Source organism: Drosophila sechellia, chromosome 3L (genome assembly GCF_004382195.2).
Source record: "Drosophila sechellia strain sech25 chromosome 3L, ASM438219v1, whole genome shotgun sequence".
Classification (NCBI taxonomy): Eukaryota; Metazoa; Arthropoda; class Insecta; order Diptera; family Drosophilidae; genus Drosophila; species Drosophila sechellia.
The window spans coordinates 18,369,567-18,389,370 of record NC_045951.1 but is presented as its reverse complement, the minus strand read 5'-3'; the positions used below and the strand labels follow the sequence as shown (position 1 = coordinate 18,389,370).

The following is a 19,804-nucleotide window of genomic DNA, read 5'->3' as shown; positions in this document are numbered from 1 at the left end:
TAAAGTAAAGCAGCATTGTATTAAAATTATAAAATAGATTCTTTATGTAGATACGAAAGCAAGATAACTCAAAATAATATGAAATAAAACAAATTAAAATACAAGAAATACTAAGATTTTTGAAAACTTTATTTGATTTTGGCGTTGCCACCTAACGCAAACACGCAGTCGCCAAAGCTTTTTGATGGTAAAGTGGCCTGACCATCCCAAATAATTGGTTAATAAAATACGCTGAATTAATTACTATTTACTCCAACTTTTAATACATTTGACAAACTTTCAACTTAAAGGCGCGTATTTAGTTTAATGACATTTAATTTCAGCTTAACTTAATTAGTGGCCATAGCTCTTGGAATGCAAGACAAGAAAATCGTTTGAAATCGAGTTACAAAACAGAATTCAGACTCTAGTGAGCTTTTTTCTTTTCTTTTTGAGTTGGGTTTACGTTATCAATGGCATTATGCTCTAATTAAAATGTACAAATGTGTTTAGTCGTTATTTCGGGGATGGCTCTTAGCTAAGTAATCAAGTGTTTATCCATCAATATTTAAATTCACTAAACATGTTGATTTAACTACGCGTTCATCACAGCTCGCCGTGCTTGGGCTCATGAGAAGGCGTCACAGTGGTGACCTCCACCGAATCGTCAACCGAATCATCAACTGCCGAGTCCCTGCTATGCGAATTCTCATGATCCTCGATGCGAGACATTAGTGTCTTCAGCTCGGCATCGTAGTCCTTCCATTCGGGCACAATCCTCTGTGCGGCCGTGAGCTTGGCCTCCTTGGTTTGCGGGTTGTTGCACAAATCAATCACTTTAGCAGTCTTGAAGTTGCTGTCGCTGCACCATGTTTGGCACCATAGCCAGTCGTCGGGCAGGGATTTGATGGCAACCTGGTGGATCATGTTGTTGGGCAAGTCCTGATCCAAATTGGATAAGCTGTTCGGATCCTGGCTAAGTGCCTGGTATTGACCTCTTAGCCTGTCTCCTGCCGCAATCTTGCGGAATCTCTTCAAGTCCACCACGTACAAGGCGGAAATGTGGTAACGCCTGCCCATCAGATGGCTTCGCCAGTATCCCTGCTTCCAGAATCGGAAGCCCTCCATCTCTTTGCGGGAATCGCAGAATGGCGTGTAGGCATAGGGCGCTCCTCCGAGGTCCATGTCATACAACTCCTTTATATCCGTTCTTACGATGGCATCGGCATCCACAAAAATGATTTTCCTCACATTCAGGGGGAAGAGCACGTCCAGGAAAAGGATCTTATAGCCCCAAATGGTCCTCTGTTTTTCCGTTTGCTGATGCAGCCAGCGGGGCCATTTGTACTGGACCAATTCGTACTGGAAGTTGTACTCGCTGGCCATGTGAGGAAGGAAGTCCGTAAACTGCGGCGAAAGATAGTTCTTCAAGAACCAGAACTTCACAGGTGATTTTGTGTGCTTTAGCAGCGAAACCATCATGATCCTTAGAAGACGTTCGTAGAGGTGTCCCGATGCCACAGAGAAAATGTTGATGGTTTCCGTATCCTCATCAGGGGCTGGTTGGTTGGCACTGCCGCCGCCAAAACTGCTGGCGATACTGTTCCACATGCCTGATTGCGCTGCCTGTTCGTTGTCATCTGACAGTAGTTCCGCATTCTGCATGCCCGGCTTCTTAGACACCCTTAATTTGACAACATGGGATCGCAAGGAGGTTATAAGAACCTGAACTTCAGAAGATCCAGCAGAATGATGGGTATTTGTTCCTTCAATGTGGCTGATTGCATAAATATCCGCCGATTTGCCTTCACGCAAGCGAAGGGACCAAGCTCCTGGATTGGCTTTTAGTTGGAAATAACCCAAGTTCGCCATCACAATAGTATCTACCAAGGTAGGTTGACTCTGGGTACCCAGCACCAACTGAAGTCCTCTGGGCGGAGCGCCGCTAGCAGCATCAAAGCAGTGACCCTCCAACAGCAGATACTCCAGATCAAATTCGCTGTGCACAGGTCCACCAATATCGGTCAGCTTAATGTTGTCCAGATCGTAAACAGCTCTCACAGCCTCGACCAACCAGTTCTCGGGAACTTGCAGCTGCTGAGTCAACAAAGGATTGGCTGGCAATCCACTGAATTTGGCCAAAGGACCATCAGATCGGACTCCATTCGCTTCGAATTGGACCTCCGGTTCCACAACGTATCTATAGAAGTTCTTCACGGGCATATCGCTGTGCTGGGGGACGGGAATCAGGTATAAGTTCAATTGGCAGTTCAGCACTTGACGTAGCAAGATAAGTATTGGCGTTAGTTTCTGAGCTGCTCGGGAGGCGGGATCCAAAACGGCGGCAACATCAAAATGGGGAAGTTTCTCCTGTTTGGGCGGTAGTTTTACAACGGAGTGGTCGGTTTTCAAGTCCGTTGGTAGCTTAAAGCGAGTTTTGGTTTGCCTGGGAAGCAAGCTGGCGTACAACTTGAGCAATGTATCACTGTTAAATTCCTCATTGACATCTTGAGCAGACTCCTTTAGGACCTGACGCACCTTATCACAATACTGTAGAGAGCTGAACCGGGCTAGCAAAGCGAAATCGGCGCTATCAAAGCTTTCATCCGCGGAAAGCGGTCCATAAAGACGCCCATTACCGATGACCAAACGCTGGGATTTATTTAGACCCAACACTCGCTGGGAATAAACTCTCAACATCTTCAGGTGCAGCTCTGTAGATCCCAGGATATCCTCGAGCTGACTTGGTATCTCAATTTTCTCCTTTGGTTTCTTTAGCCACTTGAGAACCTGCTCCGTGGCTTGAGTTGGTGGAAGGCTCTGCATGGCAGCCCAAACCAAGCGATTAAGATTCCTCTGGCTTGAGGCGGAAGAACTTTCAGTGTTCGGAATGAAAGCGACTCGCACACTCTCTCCACTTTGGACATAGTCCAGGGCGTGGGTGAGCAGATCTCGACCCTGGTCAGTTTCCAAATCAGCAAACACCCAAATTGTTAGGAACTGTAGGGATGCTCGGCCAATGAGCTCCGTAGACTTCTTGCCACCAAAGTATTTAAGATTATCCATTAGCGTAGCGGTCATATCCCGGTTAGAAAGACGATTTAAAACTCCAACATTGCCAAGATTTTTGTAGGCCACGCCGTTAATATCAAGATATTTCACGTCCTCTTGGCTTAGAATTCGCTGATTCAATCTGGGCATCACGTGAGGTTGATTCATCAGATAATCAATCGCTACATCGCTGTCTGTCAGTTCACCTTTGTACACAGCCTTTTGGAGATTGCTGGTGTGGGTCATTATATCGGTGAAAATAGCCTCCTCGAAGTCGCTATCGGCGGTCACAACGTTGCTGGGCATTGGAACACCATTCAACAAGGCCTGAGGCTGTCCCTTGTCTCCGAATCCCAGCCGCTGGATGAACTCTGCTGCGAGCTCCCTGCCATAGTCGTACGTGGAATCTTCGTCAAGGAACTCCTCCGCTTTGGCATAGCTCAATGATGTGAATTCCTTCGTAAGTTGCTTGACTATGTCTTTTTTCGTGACCACTTTGGTCTCACCAACTGCTGCGTAAATGTCGGTAAGGAAACTTAAAGCAGCTCGGGCATCCTTTTTCTGACTAACATAGTTATAGGCGCACGTGATGGCTACGTAATCTGAAAGATTATCCTCGTTGGCGTCCCTCGCATCGAAAACCAGACCCAAGCGAATGGGAGCTTGATGGATGACAAACGATTCTGACAGCTTAATTACACTTCTGGCTTTGGGCTGCAGTGCATCTACCACCAGAACCAAGTTGAACACATTCTTTCGAATATTCCTCAACATGCCAGGAAAGGTTGGGCGCAGAAGATCCATCACCGACGAGGGCCACCTTCTGTACTGCGCATCGTTTTCAATATCGTTGACCCACTGCACTGCAGTGTCACGGATGTCGATAGCGAATTCCCTTTTGCTGGAGGCCGTAAGATCCAAGGCGAGAAAGGAGCTGGCAAGGCTTCCCCTCACATTATTACTGTGCAGGCTCTCGAGAACACGCATCTCCGAGCGCAGAGTCTCAATCAGGGAATAGAGATCCATGGTGTCAGCATCGAAGAACAGTCCGTTGATGAAAAGCGCACCATCTGGAGGGGCTACATTCAAGCTTCTTCCAAATGCTTCCGTATTATGCTTTACCTCCGCCCTTAAGCCATCCGTAACCTTGTGGGCCAGCAGGGTTCTGGCCAACATGGGGAAATTCTGCGCAGTATATTGAAGAATTTGCAGGGTTTCATCTCCCTGTATTTCTGCAATAGCAGCGGCCGCCTGGATACCCAAATCCTGGAACTCCCATGCTTTCAATTGGGCGATCTCATCGTTTCCCTGAAGAAGCCTCTGACGCAGTTGATCCAGCGCTCTCTTAAGTGTAGGATGCTTCTGCTTCAGCACCTTGAAATCGAAGCCCTGGACGTCCGATTCATTAGCCAAATCCTCATCAGAAGTGGAACCAGCTTCGGGCTTGGGAGCATCATCCTGGCTCTTGTATTCCGTAGATTTCAGATGGAGTTCAACTCCGTAACCCGAAAGTCGTACCGGTCGCTTGTCCTTCTTGGCCAATTGATGGCGCAGGATGTAACGAATCCGGCCAGCATTGGCTTCCTTTTCCAATAGCTTGTGATAGATGCGAAATTGAGAGCTTCCCAAATCGCCGTACAGTACCACAGTGCGGGTATTGTTCTCACTGCCAGGGAAAATGTGATCAAAGCTGTAGGTGACAACAGGAGCATCCAAGCTTTCCTTGGCGAGCGGCACTTCCAGCTTCTTCTGCAGCTCGTTGAAGCTGCAGGCCAGTTCGGAACCCACCTGGGCAAAAGTGAAGCTCTGACAAGAGCCACTGCTCCTCAGTTCCTCGGCCAACTGGAAGTGGGTCTGGATCCGGGGGGTCAAGCTGTGCATGGATACCACCAGCCTGAGCAGAGGCAATTGGGGAGAACTCACATGGCTCTTGATCAGCTCCAAGGCGGCATTGTACTGTTGCGACTCGGTATCTGAAAAGCGAAAATGTAATTAGAAAAATAAATTTCCCTTTGGGGAAAGAACACATTATAGGGCTTTGGGAATTGGAATATATAAATGACCATTCCGATCCATTACTTCAGCTCTTTAATGCGGGTTCTCCATGACTTATATACACAAACCATATTCATTGAGAACCGTGTCCAACTTGGTCACCCCCGAAACGTAATCCCAGAAGAGGCCCGCCTGCTCATCGGCCAGATACTCGGCGATTTCCAGATATAGGGGCGTCTGCGTCCATTTCGCGTTGATCAGCGTGGTGATGGGATAGCTCTGACTGGATTCCCCAGAAGTTGGCGTATATAGTGCTATGAGCACCACAGACACACACAAAGCCACGGTACGTAACATGGTTTCCACTCGTTTTAACGGGGATTAAACCACGCACATTACGGTTACGAAGCGTAGAGAGGAACTTAGGGCTTTCCTTCTCCAAATATTTCACTTTTCACCAGTTTTCACCTGGTTTTAGCCCAGTTTTTCTTAATTTGATTTAGAACTGATGTGGCGTTCGTTGATGAACCGGCATGCCGCAGTGAGACCAGACTACATTGGAAAAGCTATCGAGTTGAAAAACTTATTAAAATTTAAGTATTTCACCTTCAATTGTTATATGGAAATCTTTTGCTTTAAAAAATAAACGAAATTATTGAAATACACAATTTTTGCAATAACATAGTACAAACATACTTCAAAATGCATAAATGCGTAACAAAATTCCTTTGTTGGTATTTTTTTATACCTGTTGTGCGACTACTATCACTCTAAATTGTTTGCTTACAAATTTCAGCGCGAATTTCGCGACCAAAAACATAGTGCAAAATTTGCCAATGAAATACACTTTAGAGGGTAGCAATGCAAGAGGTACCGCATAATAAACAGCAAAATATATTTATAACTAAGAGAAATCATTTTTTTAGTCATCGCCAAAGCCGTACAATCGCTCTCCAAGGTGGGCAAGGAGATGTTCATCGAGATCGACCAGCAATCCTTGCAGATGCGGGCCATAAATGCCACCCAATCCGCTGTGGGCAGCATATCGTTCAAAAGATCCATGTTCGAAGTGTATGACATGCCGCCGCACTCAGATTTCTACTGCAAGATCTCCATGAAGGGATGTTTGTCCGTGTTCCGCAACATGAATGAGGTAAGTTCAAAAGTATGCACACTGAGATTAGTTATCAATAATAATATGTTCCAGGTGGAGTACTGCGAACTCAACTTGCTGGACAACCAGACCAACCTGCAGGTGAATCTCCGCTGTAAGCTGGAGACCACAAAGGAGGCCACCATTTCCATCATAGACGACCAAAACATTAACACAAACATAAACACAGATCAGATGCCGAATATGTGAGTTATTGTTTGTGTTAAGGATAACTACTAAGTTTATCTCCTTATGTTCCTTAAAACAACTATTCCCATGTGAATTCGAATTCACTACTCAAAGCATGCATTCTTACAATTCTTGTGATTACCTCATCTTTCTTTTCAGAATCCGTGGCGATCACAAGCTGTTGACGGATATATCCAACAACTTTAACTCCTCGGAGGAGGAACTTACTTTGGAGGCAAACTCGGGCAGTGTGGTGGCCAAAAACTACATAGAAGGAGCCCGAGTCAATGATAAGTTCATGCGCACGCAGCTGAAACTTAAGCCCAGTGAATTTGAGCAGTACCAGGTAACGAAGGAGACGGTCATTACATTCTGCATTAAGGAATTCCGAGCATTTCTCCTCTTCGCCGAGTGCTTAAATGCTTCGCTGACCCTGGAGTTCGACGAAGCGGGCATGCCTTTTCTGCTTAAAATTAAGAAGCACGGCGAGATTGAATGCTTGCTGATCATGTCCACGCTATCCCCCGATGATATAAGCTTCTCGGAAGATTATTGTCAAAAGGATCTGACAGTGCAAGATGAGGATGTACGAGCGGCGGTCGGAAAGCGAAAAAGCAGCGTTTCGAAGCCGAATGTGACCAACAAACGCAAAGGCAGCTCTTCGGAACCGGCTGCAGTGCAGCCAAAACGACGAGTGGAGGAGACCCAATTAGAATCGAGCCTAGATAATCCCCTGTTTCAGTTCCGGGACTCGGAGGCGCCATCTGTCCAGCACCCGCGCATCCTAGCCGAGGTGGACACCGTGGTTCTGATTGAAGACGAGGCGGAACAAGAGGCTCTCATGCTGGCAGCCGCGGATGCCGCTTTGGAGGCCAGCATTGCACCTGCTCCAGAGCCACCAAACAGCACGGAGGTTTGCTTTGTCAACACAGACGACTCTCAGCAACCTAAACCTGCGAAAAGCTCCTCCGACGAGGACGAAACTATACCCCAGTCACCTGAGCGCCCTAACAAGGTGAGAACCATCTTCTCACGTTGCTTTCAGAGGACCTACGTTCCGCGGGAGCCTTCACCCAACACTCAGGTATATGTGCCCAATTCCGATACAGAGGATTAGCCTAGATTTGATCGTTTATCAGCAAATACACTATACGTCTAAGTCAGATTGCTTTGTGGATGTTTATGTGCGGGAGGAAGTTGCTGGTAATGACGGCAGACACCCTGGTTTGCAGATCCTGGGCGTTCTTCTGGGCCTGCTGCAGTGAGGTGTGAGCCGACTGAAGACTAAGCTGCGACTTTATGAGCATTTGGTCAGTGGTTACGAGCTGCTTTGAGGCACTCAACACAAAGCTGCGAGTGAAAGCGGTAAGGGATCTCCAAATGGCAATGTTGTTTTCGACTGGAAAAGGGCATTAAGTTGAACTGTTTGAAGGCACAGAATTGATGACTTACTTAGTTTCCGCTGGAGCAGATTATTCCGGTAAATGGAAGCCGTGCTGTTAACCTGGTTGCTGCTTCGGCGTTGCTCGTAAATGTCTTCATCATCTTCTTCGGAGGCTTCGCCAGAAACTTCAGCAGCAAAAATCTGTTACAAACTTTTACTATGGGATTGTTATTTATAAATGATATCCTCAACAACCTTATTCTTGTCCTGCAATTCCTCGTCGGATTCAGAGGCTTCCCCGCTCACCAAATCAGCCATCATTCAGGTAATTAAATACTATTGTAAACAATTTTTTATTTACTGCAGTTACGGCGCTGCCAGATCAGTTAAAACTGCAAACTGTTGCTCACATGGGCGCAGTTGAAGGGGATATTCATACATGTGATACACTCATAAAAATTATTAACCGATAAAAAAAACAAACGATTATATATCTGTACCCACCCACACATTAATGATTATATTTCAAGTAGTGCAAACCATACATTTTAAAAGCATTTATTAAGGACTTTGAAGATTAACTAGGAACGCATGCACGAACTTTTTACATAAAAAGGAGTTCTGAGCACAGTAAGAACATTATTTATTGGAAATATTTCTGCAAATCTCCCGTTTCGAACATTCGTTTGATGTCAGTGCCACCGCCAATGAATTTGCCATCGATAAAGACGCGGGGAACCTGCAAAGTATACGAGTTACATATGATAACTAATCTTTACAATGTAAAATATTTAGTGCACCCACCGTTCTGGCACCGGTAATCTCGCCCAGAACTGCCTGAATTTCGTTGCCATCGGGATTTCCATCGAGCTCTATTATGGTGGCGTCCACATTGAGCTTTTTGAAGGGCTGGAACGCAAAGATGTCATCACTGTTTGGGACTTTTCAAGGTCTCGCAACTTTCTCACCTCTTTGGCCATCGTGCAGTAGGGACAGTAGGTCTTGCTGAATATCACCACTTTGTTGCTGGCAATGGTGTTTTCAACGAATTTCGCCTGCTTGGTAGACATGTCGACTATTGGGGATCTCAATGCGGATCCAACTGCGCCCATAAGCTCGAAATCCAGGAGAGGGTACGGAAACTTGGGGGGCAATGCGGGGAGCAATGAAAGCTGCGACAAGTGTAAGCTGCGGAGAATTATCTCTAATTTACTCAGTTTTTTAATCACAGATTAGCAATCAGCTGTTGTGGCTCTCGCCCGAGTTGCCACGCTGTGAAATTACCATCTCGTAATCATAAGCATGTTGAATATTCAATTATTCCCATATAATCATGCTAAGTTCAAGACATCTATTATTGTGTGTGCAAAAAGAAAAGAGAAAATCGACTGTTATAAAAACAATGTTTATTCAACGCTGTCAAAACATGCAGTGACGCTGCCACATCAACGAATTTCATATAAACTAGGGGGATTCCTGAAATTTCACTTTTAATTTGACTTTATATATTCTGTCCGAGATGGTAAAGAAATTTTGAAATTACTGTAACACATTATGAATGTTAAAATACTTTGGCATTTATAATTTATCTTTGTATGTCCAATTCCCATTAATTCAATAGTTTGATAGTAAGAAAATGTCGTAAAAAATGTAAGTTAATTTTCAGAAGTCCCCGTTAAAATATTTTAACAATTACTCTGCTTATTGCACTTGAAGGCACAAATTGTAGTCTTTTGCAAGATGAGCAAAAAATGTGAGTTAGCCATTTAGAAATTGCTCCAGAGCATCCTTTGTCTCCACTTCGTTGGCTTCAAGGACGACTTCCTCCAGAGCCAACTTGTTGCTGGTGGTTTGAATTTCTAAAAAAAAAGGGGCGTTAATTTACTGCCTGTTCGTTTATGTTATCAGACTAACTTGTCAGCTGGCCGTGCTGTTTGTACTCCTCCATATCCTCCCGGAAGGCGTCGTCGAAGACAGCCTGTCGTTCCCTCTGCAGCTTCAGGAGGGTCTGCTCCTGATCTTTGATTTTGGTTTGGTGCTTCTGGGCTATTTGCTGGCGATACTGCTCCAGTTCGTTGAGTTTCTTTTGCTTGTGCCGGGAGAGCTGAAACTGCTGCTCGAGGATGAACTCTTGGAGCTGGCACTCCTCGCACAGATCCTCCAGCTTCTCCAGCTCAATCTCCAACTGCTGACCCATTTCCTCCAGGGAATTAAGAACCTTTGAGCTGGCTTGCAGTTGGGCTATCAAAGTAGGAATTCCCGCCAGACTACTGTTCAGCTCACTCATGATCCTGCGCTGATGGCTGGCCTGGTTTTGGATGCCGGAGATTTGGTTAGCAATCTGAGCAGCCTTCTCCGCGTTCTCTTCGTTGGCGCCATGAATCTGCTGCCAATCATCCTCGTATTTGGCCAGCAAACTGCAACCCGCTGCCACATTTAGGTGGCTAGGCACTCCATCGGTTAGCTGGAAGGGAGCACTAAGGGAGAGACTACTGCTCCTGCTGGACGACAGACTCTCATTGAGGCCCAGTGGCGAAGTGGGGGTCGTAATCCCACTGGCTTGGCTGCTCGCCGAGTTTCCGGAACTGACACGCTGGCGATATTGCTGTTGCAGATTCTCCGAGATCACCAGGCCCTCCTGGATCGCACTGCTCAGCTTTTTTTTCAGGTTCCCGAACATCTTGCGACCACGGATCTCTATTTATTTAACTTAGTGATTTCTAATTGTCTTCGCGCTGGCGTTTTCCATCGACAATTGAGTGGTAAATAAAGAATCAGCTGTTCGGGCATGTGCTGAGAGAAAATCGGTCAGAGAGAAGAAGAGAGAGCAACAGTTAGTTGACGTACACGAGAGGCATATCAACTATGGCAAGAGTTCTGGCACGTGGTTTGGATAATTTAGTAAAATCAAAACAAATAATTAACATTTCAAATCTTGTATTAGTCGAAAATTATAGACTAATTTAGTTTTTTTTTATTCTAAAATGTAAATGAAAAGTTGATATTATGAACACACACAACAGGGCTAGGACATTCGGTGGTATATTTAATAAATCACTATTAAACTTAATCTGTGGCAGAGGTTTTTTTTTGTAATAATAATATAAAAACAATATTCTTAATTTGCTGCAACTTCAGTTTGTTGCCTTTAAAATTTCATTCCGATCTTGCTTAACAACCATTACAATTTTCTAACTATAGTGTAGCCTAATTAATCCTCGGTCAGGTCCACTGTAGTGACAGCTGTGCAAGCATCCACTTGTTGATTTGTGCCATCCGATTGAGACGGATATTCAGGTTTAGACGCAGGTTCAGTTTCACATGCCTTTATGGGCTCTTCATGGTACGCTATTATTTCAATATCACTATTATCACTAGATTCTAGGGTTATACAGCTGCGTACGCTGTTCTTTGCATCTGAGTCTGAGTCCGAGCTTGATGAATTGCCGCTGGACTCTGAGCTCGAGCTTACTTTAATGGTGAGAACATTTTGCTCTTCGTCGCTGGATGAAATGGACAGGGCCTCGGGCTTCTCGGATTTGTCCACCTCTCCGTCGGACATCAGTTCCCGGAATATATCGCTTATAGGAGAGGAGGAGCGTTCCTTAGACTCGCAGACTTTCTTTTGGCTGCTCGGGTTGAGTAGTTGACCATAGGCCATGGCCACAGCCAGACCCATTTGCTTGGAGTGGTTAATGAACACATCTGAAGGCGCCGGTATATGTAGCGATTCGCTGGGCGCGGTTTCCCAATCGCCGCCGCTGCTGCTCTGGCTGCTCCTGCGTCTTCTTGATGATTTTTTGTGTTTTTTAACCTTCTTTTTGCGCTTTTTTCGGCGATGTGAACTGCTGCGACTTCGACTGCGGCTCGAACTTCTGCTGCTTCCGGTCCTCCTTCGGCTGCGATGCTTCTTGGCCTTTTTGTGGCGGCTCCTGCTGCGCCTTCTGCTGGAACTTCTGCTTCTATCAACACTTTGATTTCTGGGTGCATCGCGGCTGTAGTTGGACTTCCTCCTTTCGTGCACATCATCCAGATCCTGCAGCTTCTGCCGACAATTCGCCTGCACGCGTTCCTTTTCCCTATCATTATGCCGAATCGCAGTGTTTATGGTGCGGCCCAAGAAGCGTTTGTTTAGTTTGCCCAGAGGATTCACTTTGCGTTCGCTTTGCTTCGAGTTGCTGGCACTGGCATTATGACCTTCGATCTCGCGCATTAGCTCGGCAATCGCCTGACTAAAGGGAGAGTATCAATTTAATTAAAAATGTATCGGTTTTTAATATAAATATTTACTTTGTTAGATCTGTGTCCATTTCCATTTTTGGTGTTTGTTTATGCCACTTAATTGAATACCAATTGCTGAGAAACCAAAAATACCGCGGATGGTAAGTGCTACTTATAAGTATTTTTAAAATACTACGTATAAAGCGAATATTGCGGCAATGGGAAACGTTGGAATTTGGAACACGTAGACGTTTTTTATTTTTTTTTTGTTTGGAGATGAATTTAAAAAATAATAATGCAAACATGTTAAAAAAAGAAAGATCCAGAACGATTCCACCGTTCCTCCATCGCCGCTAGTTACACTAGAGATATTCTTGTCGATTAATATTGTCAGAGAAATCTTATCTGCAAAATACCAACGATATCGGTTGGCGCAATCTTCGATATAAGTTTAAAAAATGACGACCAGCCACAAAAAATTGGGATTTCTAATTGGTTAAAGTAACGTTTATTGAAGAAGATCACATAATAGAGTACGACTAATATCACAGGTGAATCACAATCTTTATGTTCCAGATTCCTGGCCAACTATTTCCGGCTGTCTATCACCTTCTGCATCCAGGACACATATTTACTGACGCGCGTATAGATTCCGGGCAAACCTGGACGAGCACAGCCGATCCCAGTGGACACCACGCCCACCAGGTGATGCTCCTTGGACATCAGCGGACCGCCAGAATCCGCCTGTGAAGGTAAGTAAACCCGGAGCATAACATGTGTGCCGTATCAGCCAAGTGAATACTCACCCAACACGAGTCGATTTGACCGTTTTCATAACCGGCGCACAACTGCGTCTCTCCAATGGTATTGCTCTTGCCCAAGGATCTGTAGGACCTCTCGCACGCCTCATTGTTCCAGATCTTAACGGTGGCCTTGCGCAGTACATCGGACCGATCGTTTTCCGCCTGGTTCTCGTGCGTCCAGCCCCAACCGGAAACAGTTCCGTACTCCTGCTCCAGACTTCGATGCCCCTCCTCGGATCCCACGCAGCTGGGCTGGATGTGTGAAGAGAATCGGATTGGCTGTACCAGCTCCAGGAGGGCTGTAAAAGAAAGATATACCAATTTGCAATAGCTCAAGGAATACTAAGAATAAGTATTATTAGTTTTCAAACTCAGATTCGCCTCGCTTTGTTATGGTTAATATAAATATCCAACTCGTAAAACATAAAATAGGATTAACCTTTAATTCACTCCTTTGTTGAAATTGTATATTTTCTTAACATATATTTCTGTTTGTTTTTTAAGAACCCAAGCAATATTATTATTGGTGTTTTACTAGTTTCATGTTTAAAGTTCAATTTACTGAAAAAGAATGTTCATCTGTAAATGGTTGTATGATTCAGTTCTGTACATATGGAAAATAATTGAACTTGCGATTGCCACATAAAAGAACACACATACCTATATCGTGTTTCACATCGTTGCAGTCGTATTGCGGATGGGGCACAATGTTCTTGAAGTCCACCCTCAGTGCATCCGGACCGTTGCCAATCCCGTTGAGGTACTCCCTGATGTTGTGCATACCCACAACTCCTTGGATTTGAGCTGGTTTCATGAACTGCTGCAGCCCATTGCAGATGCAATGTCCCGCCGTAAGGATCCATCGCTCCGAGATGATAGTGCCGCCACAAAAGTGACCACCACGACGCATCAGACTGACCATGAAGGGCATTTCGTTGCGCTCCGCCTCACTGCCGCCCACGATTTTTGGATTTCGAACCGAGCATGGCTGGTTGGTAACTGTCATGGGAGTCAGAGGAATTTCAATTTGCGTAAATTTGTGATAAAGAATTTCGAAAATAATTAGTTAATGGTAGCATAATGCATTTATTAAACGTTTAAGTTATATTTGCATTGCTCATAATCTAGTAAAGTTTTTCTTATGCATGTTTCATTGTTTCATGATTATAAATGTTTTAAAAAAATCATAAAATATTTGTAGGTGGAGTTCTTATCAAATAGGGAAGCATAATCTTTTGCTATTGGAGCATTCGACGAAGGACTTATCAAGTGAGTTTAGCCTCTAAGTCTCCAATGCTAAAAGATGATGCTTACTTAATTAATATAAACCTAACCTAACATAATAAGAACTGCACAAATTAATGGAATATTTATCACAAGTTGAAAGTTAAAGATTTTAAGAACAATATGTATATCACATCAGTTATATTTGACTTATTACTGTTTTTGTCACATTTGTTCAATCGACTCACAAGCAATTTGTGACTGTGCACACTTTACTAGCGACAGAACCGCGACTACGAATACGATTTTCAACATTTTCTGTGTGCACAACCAGTGTTCTTAGCCCGAATAAAAAACCCGTTAAGCACGGCTCAAGCTTAAACGAAACTGCCACGAATATTCTGTGCGCCAATTAATTTATATATAGGTGTCTGGGCGTCCAGCGCCTCTCCGTTCCACTGACTTACCTAACTGTCGTCCGGAGTTCTATGCGGGGATTAGTCGGAAAGCTCGCTCTCTCGGCCTGATAACAAACGGAAGTCGCAGCCGGGCCTTTAGCACCTGTTGCCTCAGCTGAGAGCTTTTTTCGCGCTGCACTACCTGTCTCATCGCCGTTTTTTTTAATTTTTGTGGTATTGTGGGCATGGGTGCCATGTGCACACACGTTGTGGCATTTCAATTGCCCCAAGTGGCTGGGGGGAATTAAGGAGCTGCCGAAAAGTCGAAAACAAACCAAAAAGTAAACAATGGCCGAAATAAAGTTTTGTGTGTTTTGCGTTTTATGACCCAGCGAAGTTCATGACATTGAAAAGTGCGCGACAAAAGGTGTGACAATATTTATGCTGAATTTTCGATGCCACCACAACGAGTTTATTGCACCTTTATCCTTATTTTAGTACTTTATTATTGCGATTAGCACGTATTTAGGGTGTTATTGAAATTGTTGAATGGTTAATAACGAAAAGGGTGTAAATATTATTATGACTTGTTAATCAACTTAAATGCTATTGCATAACGATTGCTAACCTAGTACCGAAAATATGATAAATTATTCAAAAGCAACTCTTTTGAGTTTAAGGATCTTTTAATAAGCTTGCATGTAGTATCTTTTATTTCTTCAATTCTTATGATTTACAATGAATTTTTGCGTTCCTTCAAGATCTAATTTATCTAATCTGTCTTTAGAAAGTTAAGAAATTTCTTAGATTTGTGAAATCGTTACAGTTTTGACATTGCCTGCATTTGACACAATTAGTTCGCACATTGCAGCTAACCTTAGACGTCATATTTCCATCAGTTTGGACCTGGTAGTTGGTAATCGGGCCTGTTATGCAAATTAGGATGTCTGCGTTGCATATGAATACTGCGATGGGACCAAAAATTAATTGAAATTCAATGTCGGCGCAATCAATGTAATATTAGCCGCTTGACATTAACATTGCCCTTAAAATTAACGCATGGCCCACACACTCAATGCAATTGGCGACATGGGAAGGTTGATACACATCCAACGCATATCAAAGTGATAATAAATGCAGGTGGGAAGTGCACTTCTATGACATAATATCTATTAGCGATATCATGCCAAGAATATTGGCTATTGAAGTGGGCAAAGCAGGAATTGAAATTGAAACTGAAAGTTAAGACGGAGTATGACAAATCTGCAGACCAAGGCATAAATAATTCATTATCCATTCAATCTCGATTCTCAGTCGGAGCAGACAAATCAGTTCAGTGGATCAGGCAAATACGCTAGAATACTAATTGATTTCATGACTTTGGTTCCTTAACCGAAAACCAGATAGCATCCCAATCGAGTTCATTGATCGCGGCAGCTCTGTTGCGCACTAAATGCTAATTCACTAAACAAATCGGCCATAAAAAACACTATCCATTGTCTGCCGTTGACTGGCGTTTATACCAAATAACCATAACCATATAAACAATATTAACAAACACGAGTGCGGCGGGGCTCCACTGAAACAAGTTTCTGGCGCATTGACACCCGCCTTTGGGCGAAACTTGGGCGCATTCAATGTGAAGGTCGTTTCGATTTGAGGTACTCGAGGTGCGCTTGACAATTGTCATATTGTTCAGCTATTTCGCTACACTTTTGTTTTCATTTCGACGAAGTTCAACGACGCCGCTCTCTGGTGACTAATTGCAAGGGGGAAGTCTTTGGACGTCGCTAATGCGGGTGTGTTTGGCGCTATAGGAAATGTTTTGGGGCGCAGTGAACCCAGTTAACTGCAGGTATTTATAGGAATCTCGAATGGGTAGTGGGTTCCAAACAAAAACATTTAGCATAGATGCTTTAGTTATGAAATTTAACTGTCTAGAATCATATTATTCGCAATTTTAACTAAGTATGTATTTATAGTTTATAGTTTTCGTAGTTAGTGGGCTCTGAATAAAACATTTAGTTATAAAATGGAACTGCCTACAATCGTATGAATCGCAATTTAACTGGGTATATAAATATAGTTTATAAGTATAAGTACATAATTATAGCTTATAGTTTTCAAAAGAATAGCGAGTGAGTACTGGATTCTAAATAAAACATTTAGTAAGGAGTCTTTAATTATAAAATGGAACTGCCTAGAATCATAAAGATCAGAATTGTAGAAATTAAATAATAATAGCTTATATCAGATAAGGATATCTATTGCTTTTAAATATTTGTTCTTTAATTTTCGATAACCAAATTATTTCGCATCACTAAAAAAAGTCTTGGTTACAAAGATTCAACTTGCTAACTAAAGATTCAAAAAAAATATATACATTAATTTTTATATACATACATTTATCTTTATTTTGACTTAAACCATTTATATCATTAAATATAAATATTAATAATAAGTATTGCAATAATAAGTATATTACAATTAACATTGTTTTGCAAAGCGTTTTATTTAAAGTTATCAGATTTGTAATCTGTATATTCTTTGTAACATAATAAATGAAATATATCTTAACTTACCAAAACGAAGTGCTTTCAAATCTTCAGCGATGAGGGGATCACTTATCTGGTTTCAATTATTGCTCGAAAGCCAACTGGTACAATAAGGGCTTTCTGAGCAACAATCAAAATTATATAAGTGTCCGTGAAGGAACTCTTATATAAAACAGCCAAACTTAGCCAAAGGCTTAACAAAATTTTGGGCAACACAATGCACTGGCCATTTGAATGTTATTCTTATTCTAGGCAGGCCAACACGTCTGCTCGGTGTGAGAGCCGCACCGGAACTGCAATACGTTTGTCCAACTGCTGACGTTGTATCCTTGTGATCCTGGCACTAGCTGCCAGGCAACACGAACGCAGTGCCTTCGCGAACCGAGCGGAAGCCAACAAGGAAGCAACATCCCTTGTTGTCGGCGGCTTTTATCCTTTGGGCCTATGCGGCGTATGCGTGTTATGCAAACGACCGCCGCTCGGCTTTCGCTCGTTTGCCTTTTCGAAGGCGACCAATGAGAGTCCTGGCTTTGGTTTCTGTTGCCGAGGACCTACACTATTCCTTGTTGCGCAGGCGTAAATTATGTCAAATTTTGAATTTTACTTTTTAGCTTATTTCGTTTTGCTTATGAAGGTAAAGATTCTTTTAATGTATTCTTGGCTAATTTAAGCAGTTTTTAATTGTTTAAATGGTTTTCATTTAGTTGTGTTAATGGCATTTGACCGATATTGTATGTTTTAGCTGGAAGAGGTAGTTCTTAAAAGGTTTAAATATTCTTCGCATAAAATTAGTTAGTCAGTGGGTAATGGATAGAATAAATATACACGATTGGTATGGGTAAAATATTGCTATAAATTGAAAGACAGCCATAGGCATAATTTTGCTTATAATTTAGGCTATTTAAGTTGAAGGTTTTTTTTATTCAATTTTATTTAAGATCTGCTTTCTTAGAAATGTAACAATATGTGGAATAAATGTTTTCAGTTGGTTTATGATGTAATAACTTTAGTGACTCTCTGCCTATATATCAGTTGGATAAGATAGCTATTCTTTATTATATGCCGATTCATATCAAATTGGTAAATTTGAAACTAATGAAATTTTAGTATTGTAATTGGTGTGAATTGCATGGTTTTTTTTATTATGGAGGCTAACTTTTGAATTTATCAAGATTTCTTTAAAGATATTTCTCTTCTCTTTCTTCTCTCTCAGCATAAGATATTATTAGAATTTTAAAGCATTTGTCTATTCCTTTTTCTTTAGGTATGATGTAACTACTGTGATTTCGTGAACCTTTTCTATGGCAATTGTATTTCAAGAACGAAATGCCTTAGAGAGTACCCCACATCAGTGTGTTTTTAGCCCCACCGCTCCCCAATTATTTCTGAACAGCCACAACTAAAACACAATCAACACATTCGCAAACTAAATTTCCATGAGCTGACACTTACATTTTATTTGCGAAATTGTGATTGACAAGCTGTTGACACGCTTTTAAGAGGCCTAAGGATGAAGTAGCCGAGGGATAGCCCAGCCAAATTGAACCCCTTTCGCGGCTGGGAGATTTTTCGCAATTAAATATTGAAGCCAGCACACGGGCAACATGTAACATTGCAGCATTTCGCAAATAACTGGGGAAATGCATCCATTGCAACCAAAATGCATCAAATATGCTGGCTAAATTATTTACGAGATTGTTCCGGAGGTGAGGCCTGTGCAACATTTCAATATGCTAATTACTTTTCGACTTGGCCGGGAAGGCAGCGAAAGGGCCAAAACGAATGCAAGTGGGCGCCACTTCGGCCGACAGGAAAAGGTAGAGCAAGTGCTAATCATTGCTAGATGCCTGCCACCGATTTCCCAGGTGAGTGCAAGTTCCTTAACAAATGCCAAAATCTATCGAAGGCGACACTTCAGCGGAAATAAACAGCAAAGAAAAGGCAGGCAATGGATTGGAAGGGCGTGGCATGGCATGGAAAATGTGTCTAAAATTTGGAGAAGTAAACTTCGCAGACCTCCTGATGTCAGGTCGCAGCGCAAACCCTTATCCATCTATTCCGCGGCATTGTTTTTGCGTGACAATTGGGCCAATTTATTATTCATTAGGTTAAAAAGTCACAACGCAACAGAACACAACACGAACTGAACCCAAACTGACAGCCAGCCAAGTCTCAGCCATTTGTAATGTTGCGCCAAGAGGCTGGAAGGGATTCCTTGATGGAACCCGGCAAGCTCTGGCGTTTCAACAATTTAACGTGCAACTTTTTTTTGGGTAAATGCTCTAATTGATTTGCTTGGAAAAATCCCAACTTTCGGTTCAAGTTTAATTCCGACAGTTGCGGTTCGAGATTCTTTGTTGGCTAATTAGATTGTGATCGCGTAAACAAAAGGAAACCAAAGTTGTGGCATGAGATACAGCTGGTCTATTGTTGTAGATTTTGTTAGTTTAGATAACTAAGGACACTACAATAATTTGGTAAATTCAGTGTGATGAGTTTGTTAGATGTTTCTTACATACATACATACATTAAATAGTACAAACTAAACTGCGAAACAAGAATTTTTACATATAAATCTAAAGCCAATTGTTTGTAATTCAAATATTATATTTTGTTAAGTTACGTGAATCATTTTTAAGTGATAATGAATGCTCAAAATTGAATATTTGCTTCATGATGGTAAAACATATTTTGAAATGAGTTAATTAGTTTGATATTATCAAATTCAAATGGTATGCAGAATATTAAAAATATCTACTATTTAAAGTTTGATTTTTTATGGATTTGATTAGCCAAAGTTTGTTAAAATAATTAGCAAAAAAAAGTTTAATTAGTTTGATATCATCAAATTC

General features: G+C 42.5%; 7 protein-coding genes across 8 annotated transcripts; 1 reads left to right on the top strand and 6 right to left on the bottom strand.

Annotated features, from left to right (window-relative positions):
* Positions 1-227: 227 nt before the first annotated feature.
* On the bottom strand, positions 228-5,573 carry LOC6618356 (UDP-glucose:glycoprotein glucosyltransferase). Its single transcript, XM_032719798.1, has 2 exons — positions 5,154-5,573; positions 228-5,003 (listed from the first exon to the last, which is right to left on the bottom strand). Exons 1-2 carry the CDS (start codon positions 5,380-5,382, stop codon positions 586-588), a joined length of 4,647 nt encoding a protein of 1,548 aa, XP_032575689.1. The 5' UTR covers positions 5,383-5,573; the 3' UTR covers positions 228-585.
* Positions 5,574-5,785: 212 nt separating this feature from the next.
* On the top strand, positions 5,786-7,532 carry LOC6618355 (cell cycle checkpoint control protein RAD9A). The gene is made up of 4 exons (XM_032719800.1): positions 5,786-5,895; positions 5,952-6,178; positions 6,233-6,384; positions 6,527-7,532. The coding sequence occupies exons 1-4, from the start codon at positions 5,862-5,864 to the stop codon at positions 7,482-7,484; spliced, it is 1,371 nt and encodes a 456-aa protein (XP_032575691.1). The 5' UTR covers positions 5,786-5,861; the 3' UTR covers positions 7,485-7,532.
* On the bottom strand, positions 7,481-8,132 carry LOC6618354 (biogenesis of lysosome-related organelles complex 1 subunit 3). The gene is made up of 3 exons (XM_002042589.2): positions 8,007-8,132; positions 7,820-7,952; positions 7,481-7,766 (listed from the first exon to the last, which is right to left on the bottom strand). Exons 1-3 carry the CDS (start codon positions 8,070-8,072, stop codon positions 7,528-7,530), a joined length of 438 nt encoding a protein of 145 aa, XP_002042625.2. The 5' UTR covers positions 8,073-8,132; the 3' UTR covers positions 7,481-7,527.
* Positions 8,133-8,295: 163 nt separating this feature from the next.
* Positions 8,296-8,986, bottom strand: LOC6618353 (glutaredoxin-C4). Its single transcript, XM_002042588.2, has 3 exons — positions 8,720-8,986; positions 8,556-8,660; positions 8,296-8,490 (listed from the first exon to the last, which is right to left on the bottom strand). The coding sequence occupies exons 1-3, from the start codon at positions 8,861-8,863 to the stop codon at positions 8,395-8,397; spliced, it is 345 nt and encodes a 114-aa protein (XP_002042624.2). The 5' UTR covers positions 8,864-8,986; the 3' UTR covers positions 8,296-8,394.
* Positions 8,987-9,137: 151 nt separating this feature from the next.
* Positions 9,138-10,496, bottom strand: LOC6618352 (dysbindin protein homolog). The gene is made up of 2 exons (XM_002042587.2): positions 9,666-10,496; positions 9,138-9,610 (listed from the first exon to the last, which is right to left on the bottom strand). Exons 1-2 carry the CDS (start codon positions 10,429-10,431, stop codon positions 9,510-9,512), a joined length of 867 nt encoding a protein of 288 aa, XP_002042623.1. The 5' UTR covers positions 10,432-10,496; the 3' UTR covers positions 9,138-9,509.
* Positions 10,497-10,777: 281 nt separating this feature from the next.
* Positions 10,778-12,122, bottom strand: LOC6618351 (splicing regulatory glutamine/lysine-rich protein 1). Its single transcript, XM_002042586.2, has 2 exons — positions 12,042-12,122; positions 10,778-11,983 (listed from the first exon to the last, which is right to left on the bottom strand). Exons 1-2 carry the CDS (start codon positions 12,065-12,067, stop codon positions 10,963-10,965), a joined length of 1,047 nt encoding a protein of 348 aa, XP_002042622.2. The 5' UTR covers positions 12,068-12,122; the 3' UTR covers positions 10,778-10,962.
* A 329-nt stretch (positions 12,123-12,451) lies between these two features.
* LOC6618350 (transmembrane protease serine 9) lies at positions 12,452-14,356 on the bottom strand. Of its 2 annotated transcripts, none has more exons than XM_002042585.2 (4): positions 14,248-14,356; positions 13,436-13,774; positions 12,779-13,074; positions 12,452-12,716 (listed from the first exon to the last, which is right to left on the bottom strand). In XM_002042585.2, the coding sequence occupies exons 1-4, from the start codon at positions 14,312-14,314 to the stop codon at positions 12,561-12,563; spliced, it is 858 nt and encodes a 285-aa protein (XP_002042621.2). In that variant the 5' UTR covers positions 14,315-14,356; the 3' UTR covers positions 12,452-12,560. The 2 variants fall into 2 exon arrangements, with proteins under 2 accessions (XP_002042621.2, XP_032574569.1); XM_032718678.1 differs by lacking the exon at positions 14,248-14,356 and adding an exon at positions 14,110-14,131.
* Positions 14,357-19,804: the final 5,448 nt, after the last annotated feature.

Bases quoted from the DNA above. Each gene is read 5' to 3' on its own strand.
- LOC6618356 (XM_032719798.1), bottom strand. From the start codon at position 5,382: ATGTTACGTACCGTGGCTTTGTGTGTGTCTGTGGTGCTCATAGCACTA. The intron at 5,004-5,153 runs GTTTGTGTATAT...TTCGCTTTTCAG, and splicing joins CACGGTTCTCAATGAATATG to ATACCGAGTCGCAACAGTAC.
- LOC6618355 (XM_032719800.1), top strand. From the start codon at position 5,862: ATGAAATACACTTTAGAGGGTAGCAATGCAAGAG. The intron at 6,179-6,232 runs GTAAGTTCAAAA...AATATGTTCCAG, and splicing joins TGTTCCGCAACATGAATGAG to GTGGAGTACTGCGAACTCAA. The intron at 6,385-6,526 runs GTGAGTTATTGT...CTTTCTTTTCAG, and splicing joins ACAGATCAGATGCCGAATAT to AATCCGTGGCGATCACAAGC.
- LOC6618354 (XM_002042589.2), bottom strand. From the start codon at position 8,072: ATGATGGCTGATTTGGTGAGCGGGGAAGCCTCTGAATCCGACGAGGAA. The intron at 7,953-8,006 runs GTTGTTGAGGAT...AGTTTGTAACAG, and splicing joins AATTGCAGGACAAGAATAAG to ATTTTTGCTGCTGAAGTTTC. The intron at 7,767-7,819 runs GTAAGTCATCAA...GCCCTTTTCCAG, and splicing joins TCTGCTCCAGCGGAAACTAA to TCGAAAACAACATTGCCATT.
- LOC6618353 (XM_002042588.2), bottom strand. From the start codon at position 8,863: ATGGGCGCAGTTGGATCCGCATTGAGATCCCCAATAGTCGACATGTCT. The intron at 8,661-8,719 runs GTGAGAAAGTTG...TTTGCGTTCCAG, and splicing joins ACTGCACGATGGCCAAAGAG to CCCTTCAAAAAGCTCAATGT. The intron at 8,491-8,555 runs GTGGGTGCACTA...TATACTTTGCAG, and splicing joins AGATTACCGGTGCCAGAACG to GTTCCCCGCGTCTTTATCGA.
- LOC6618352 (XM_002042587.2), bottom strand. From the start codon at position 10,431: ATGTTCGGGAACCTGAAAAAAAAGCTGAGCAGTGCGATCCAGGAGGGC. The intron at 9,611-9,665 runs GTTAGTCTGATA...CTTTTTTTTTAG, and splicing joins ACAGCACGGCCAGCTGACAA to AAATTCAAACCACCAGCAAC.
- LOC6618351 (XM_002042586.2), bottom strand. From the start codon at position 12,067: ATGGAAATGGACACAGATCTAACAAA. The intron at 11,984-12,041 runs GTAAATATTTAT...CTCTCCCTTTAG, and splicing joins ATGGACACAGATCTAACAAA to TCAGGCGATTGCCGAGCTAA.
- LOC6618350 (XM_002042585.2), bottom strand. From the start codon at position 14,314: ATGTTGAAAATCGTATTCGTAGTCGCGGTTCTGTCGCTAGTAAAGTGT. The intron at 13,075-13,435 runs GTATGTGTGTTC...TTTCTTTTACAG, and splicing joins CGATGTGAAACACGATATAG to CCCTCCTGGAGCTGGTACAG. The intron at 12,717-12,778 runs GTGAGTATTCAC...TTACCTTCACAG, and splicing joins GTCAAATCGACTCGTGTTGG to GCGGATTCTGGCGGTCCGCT.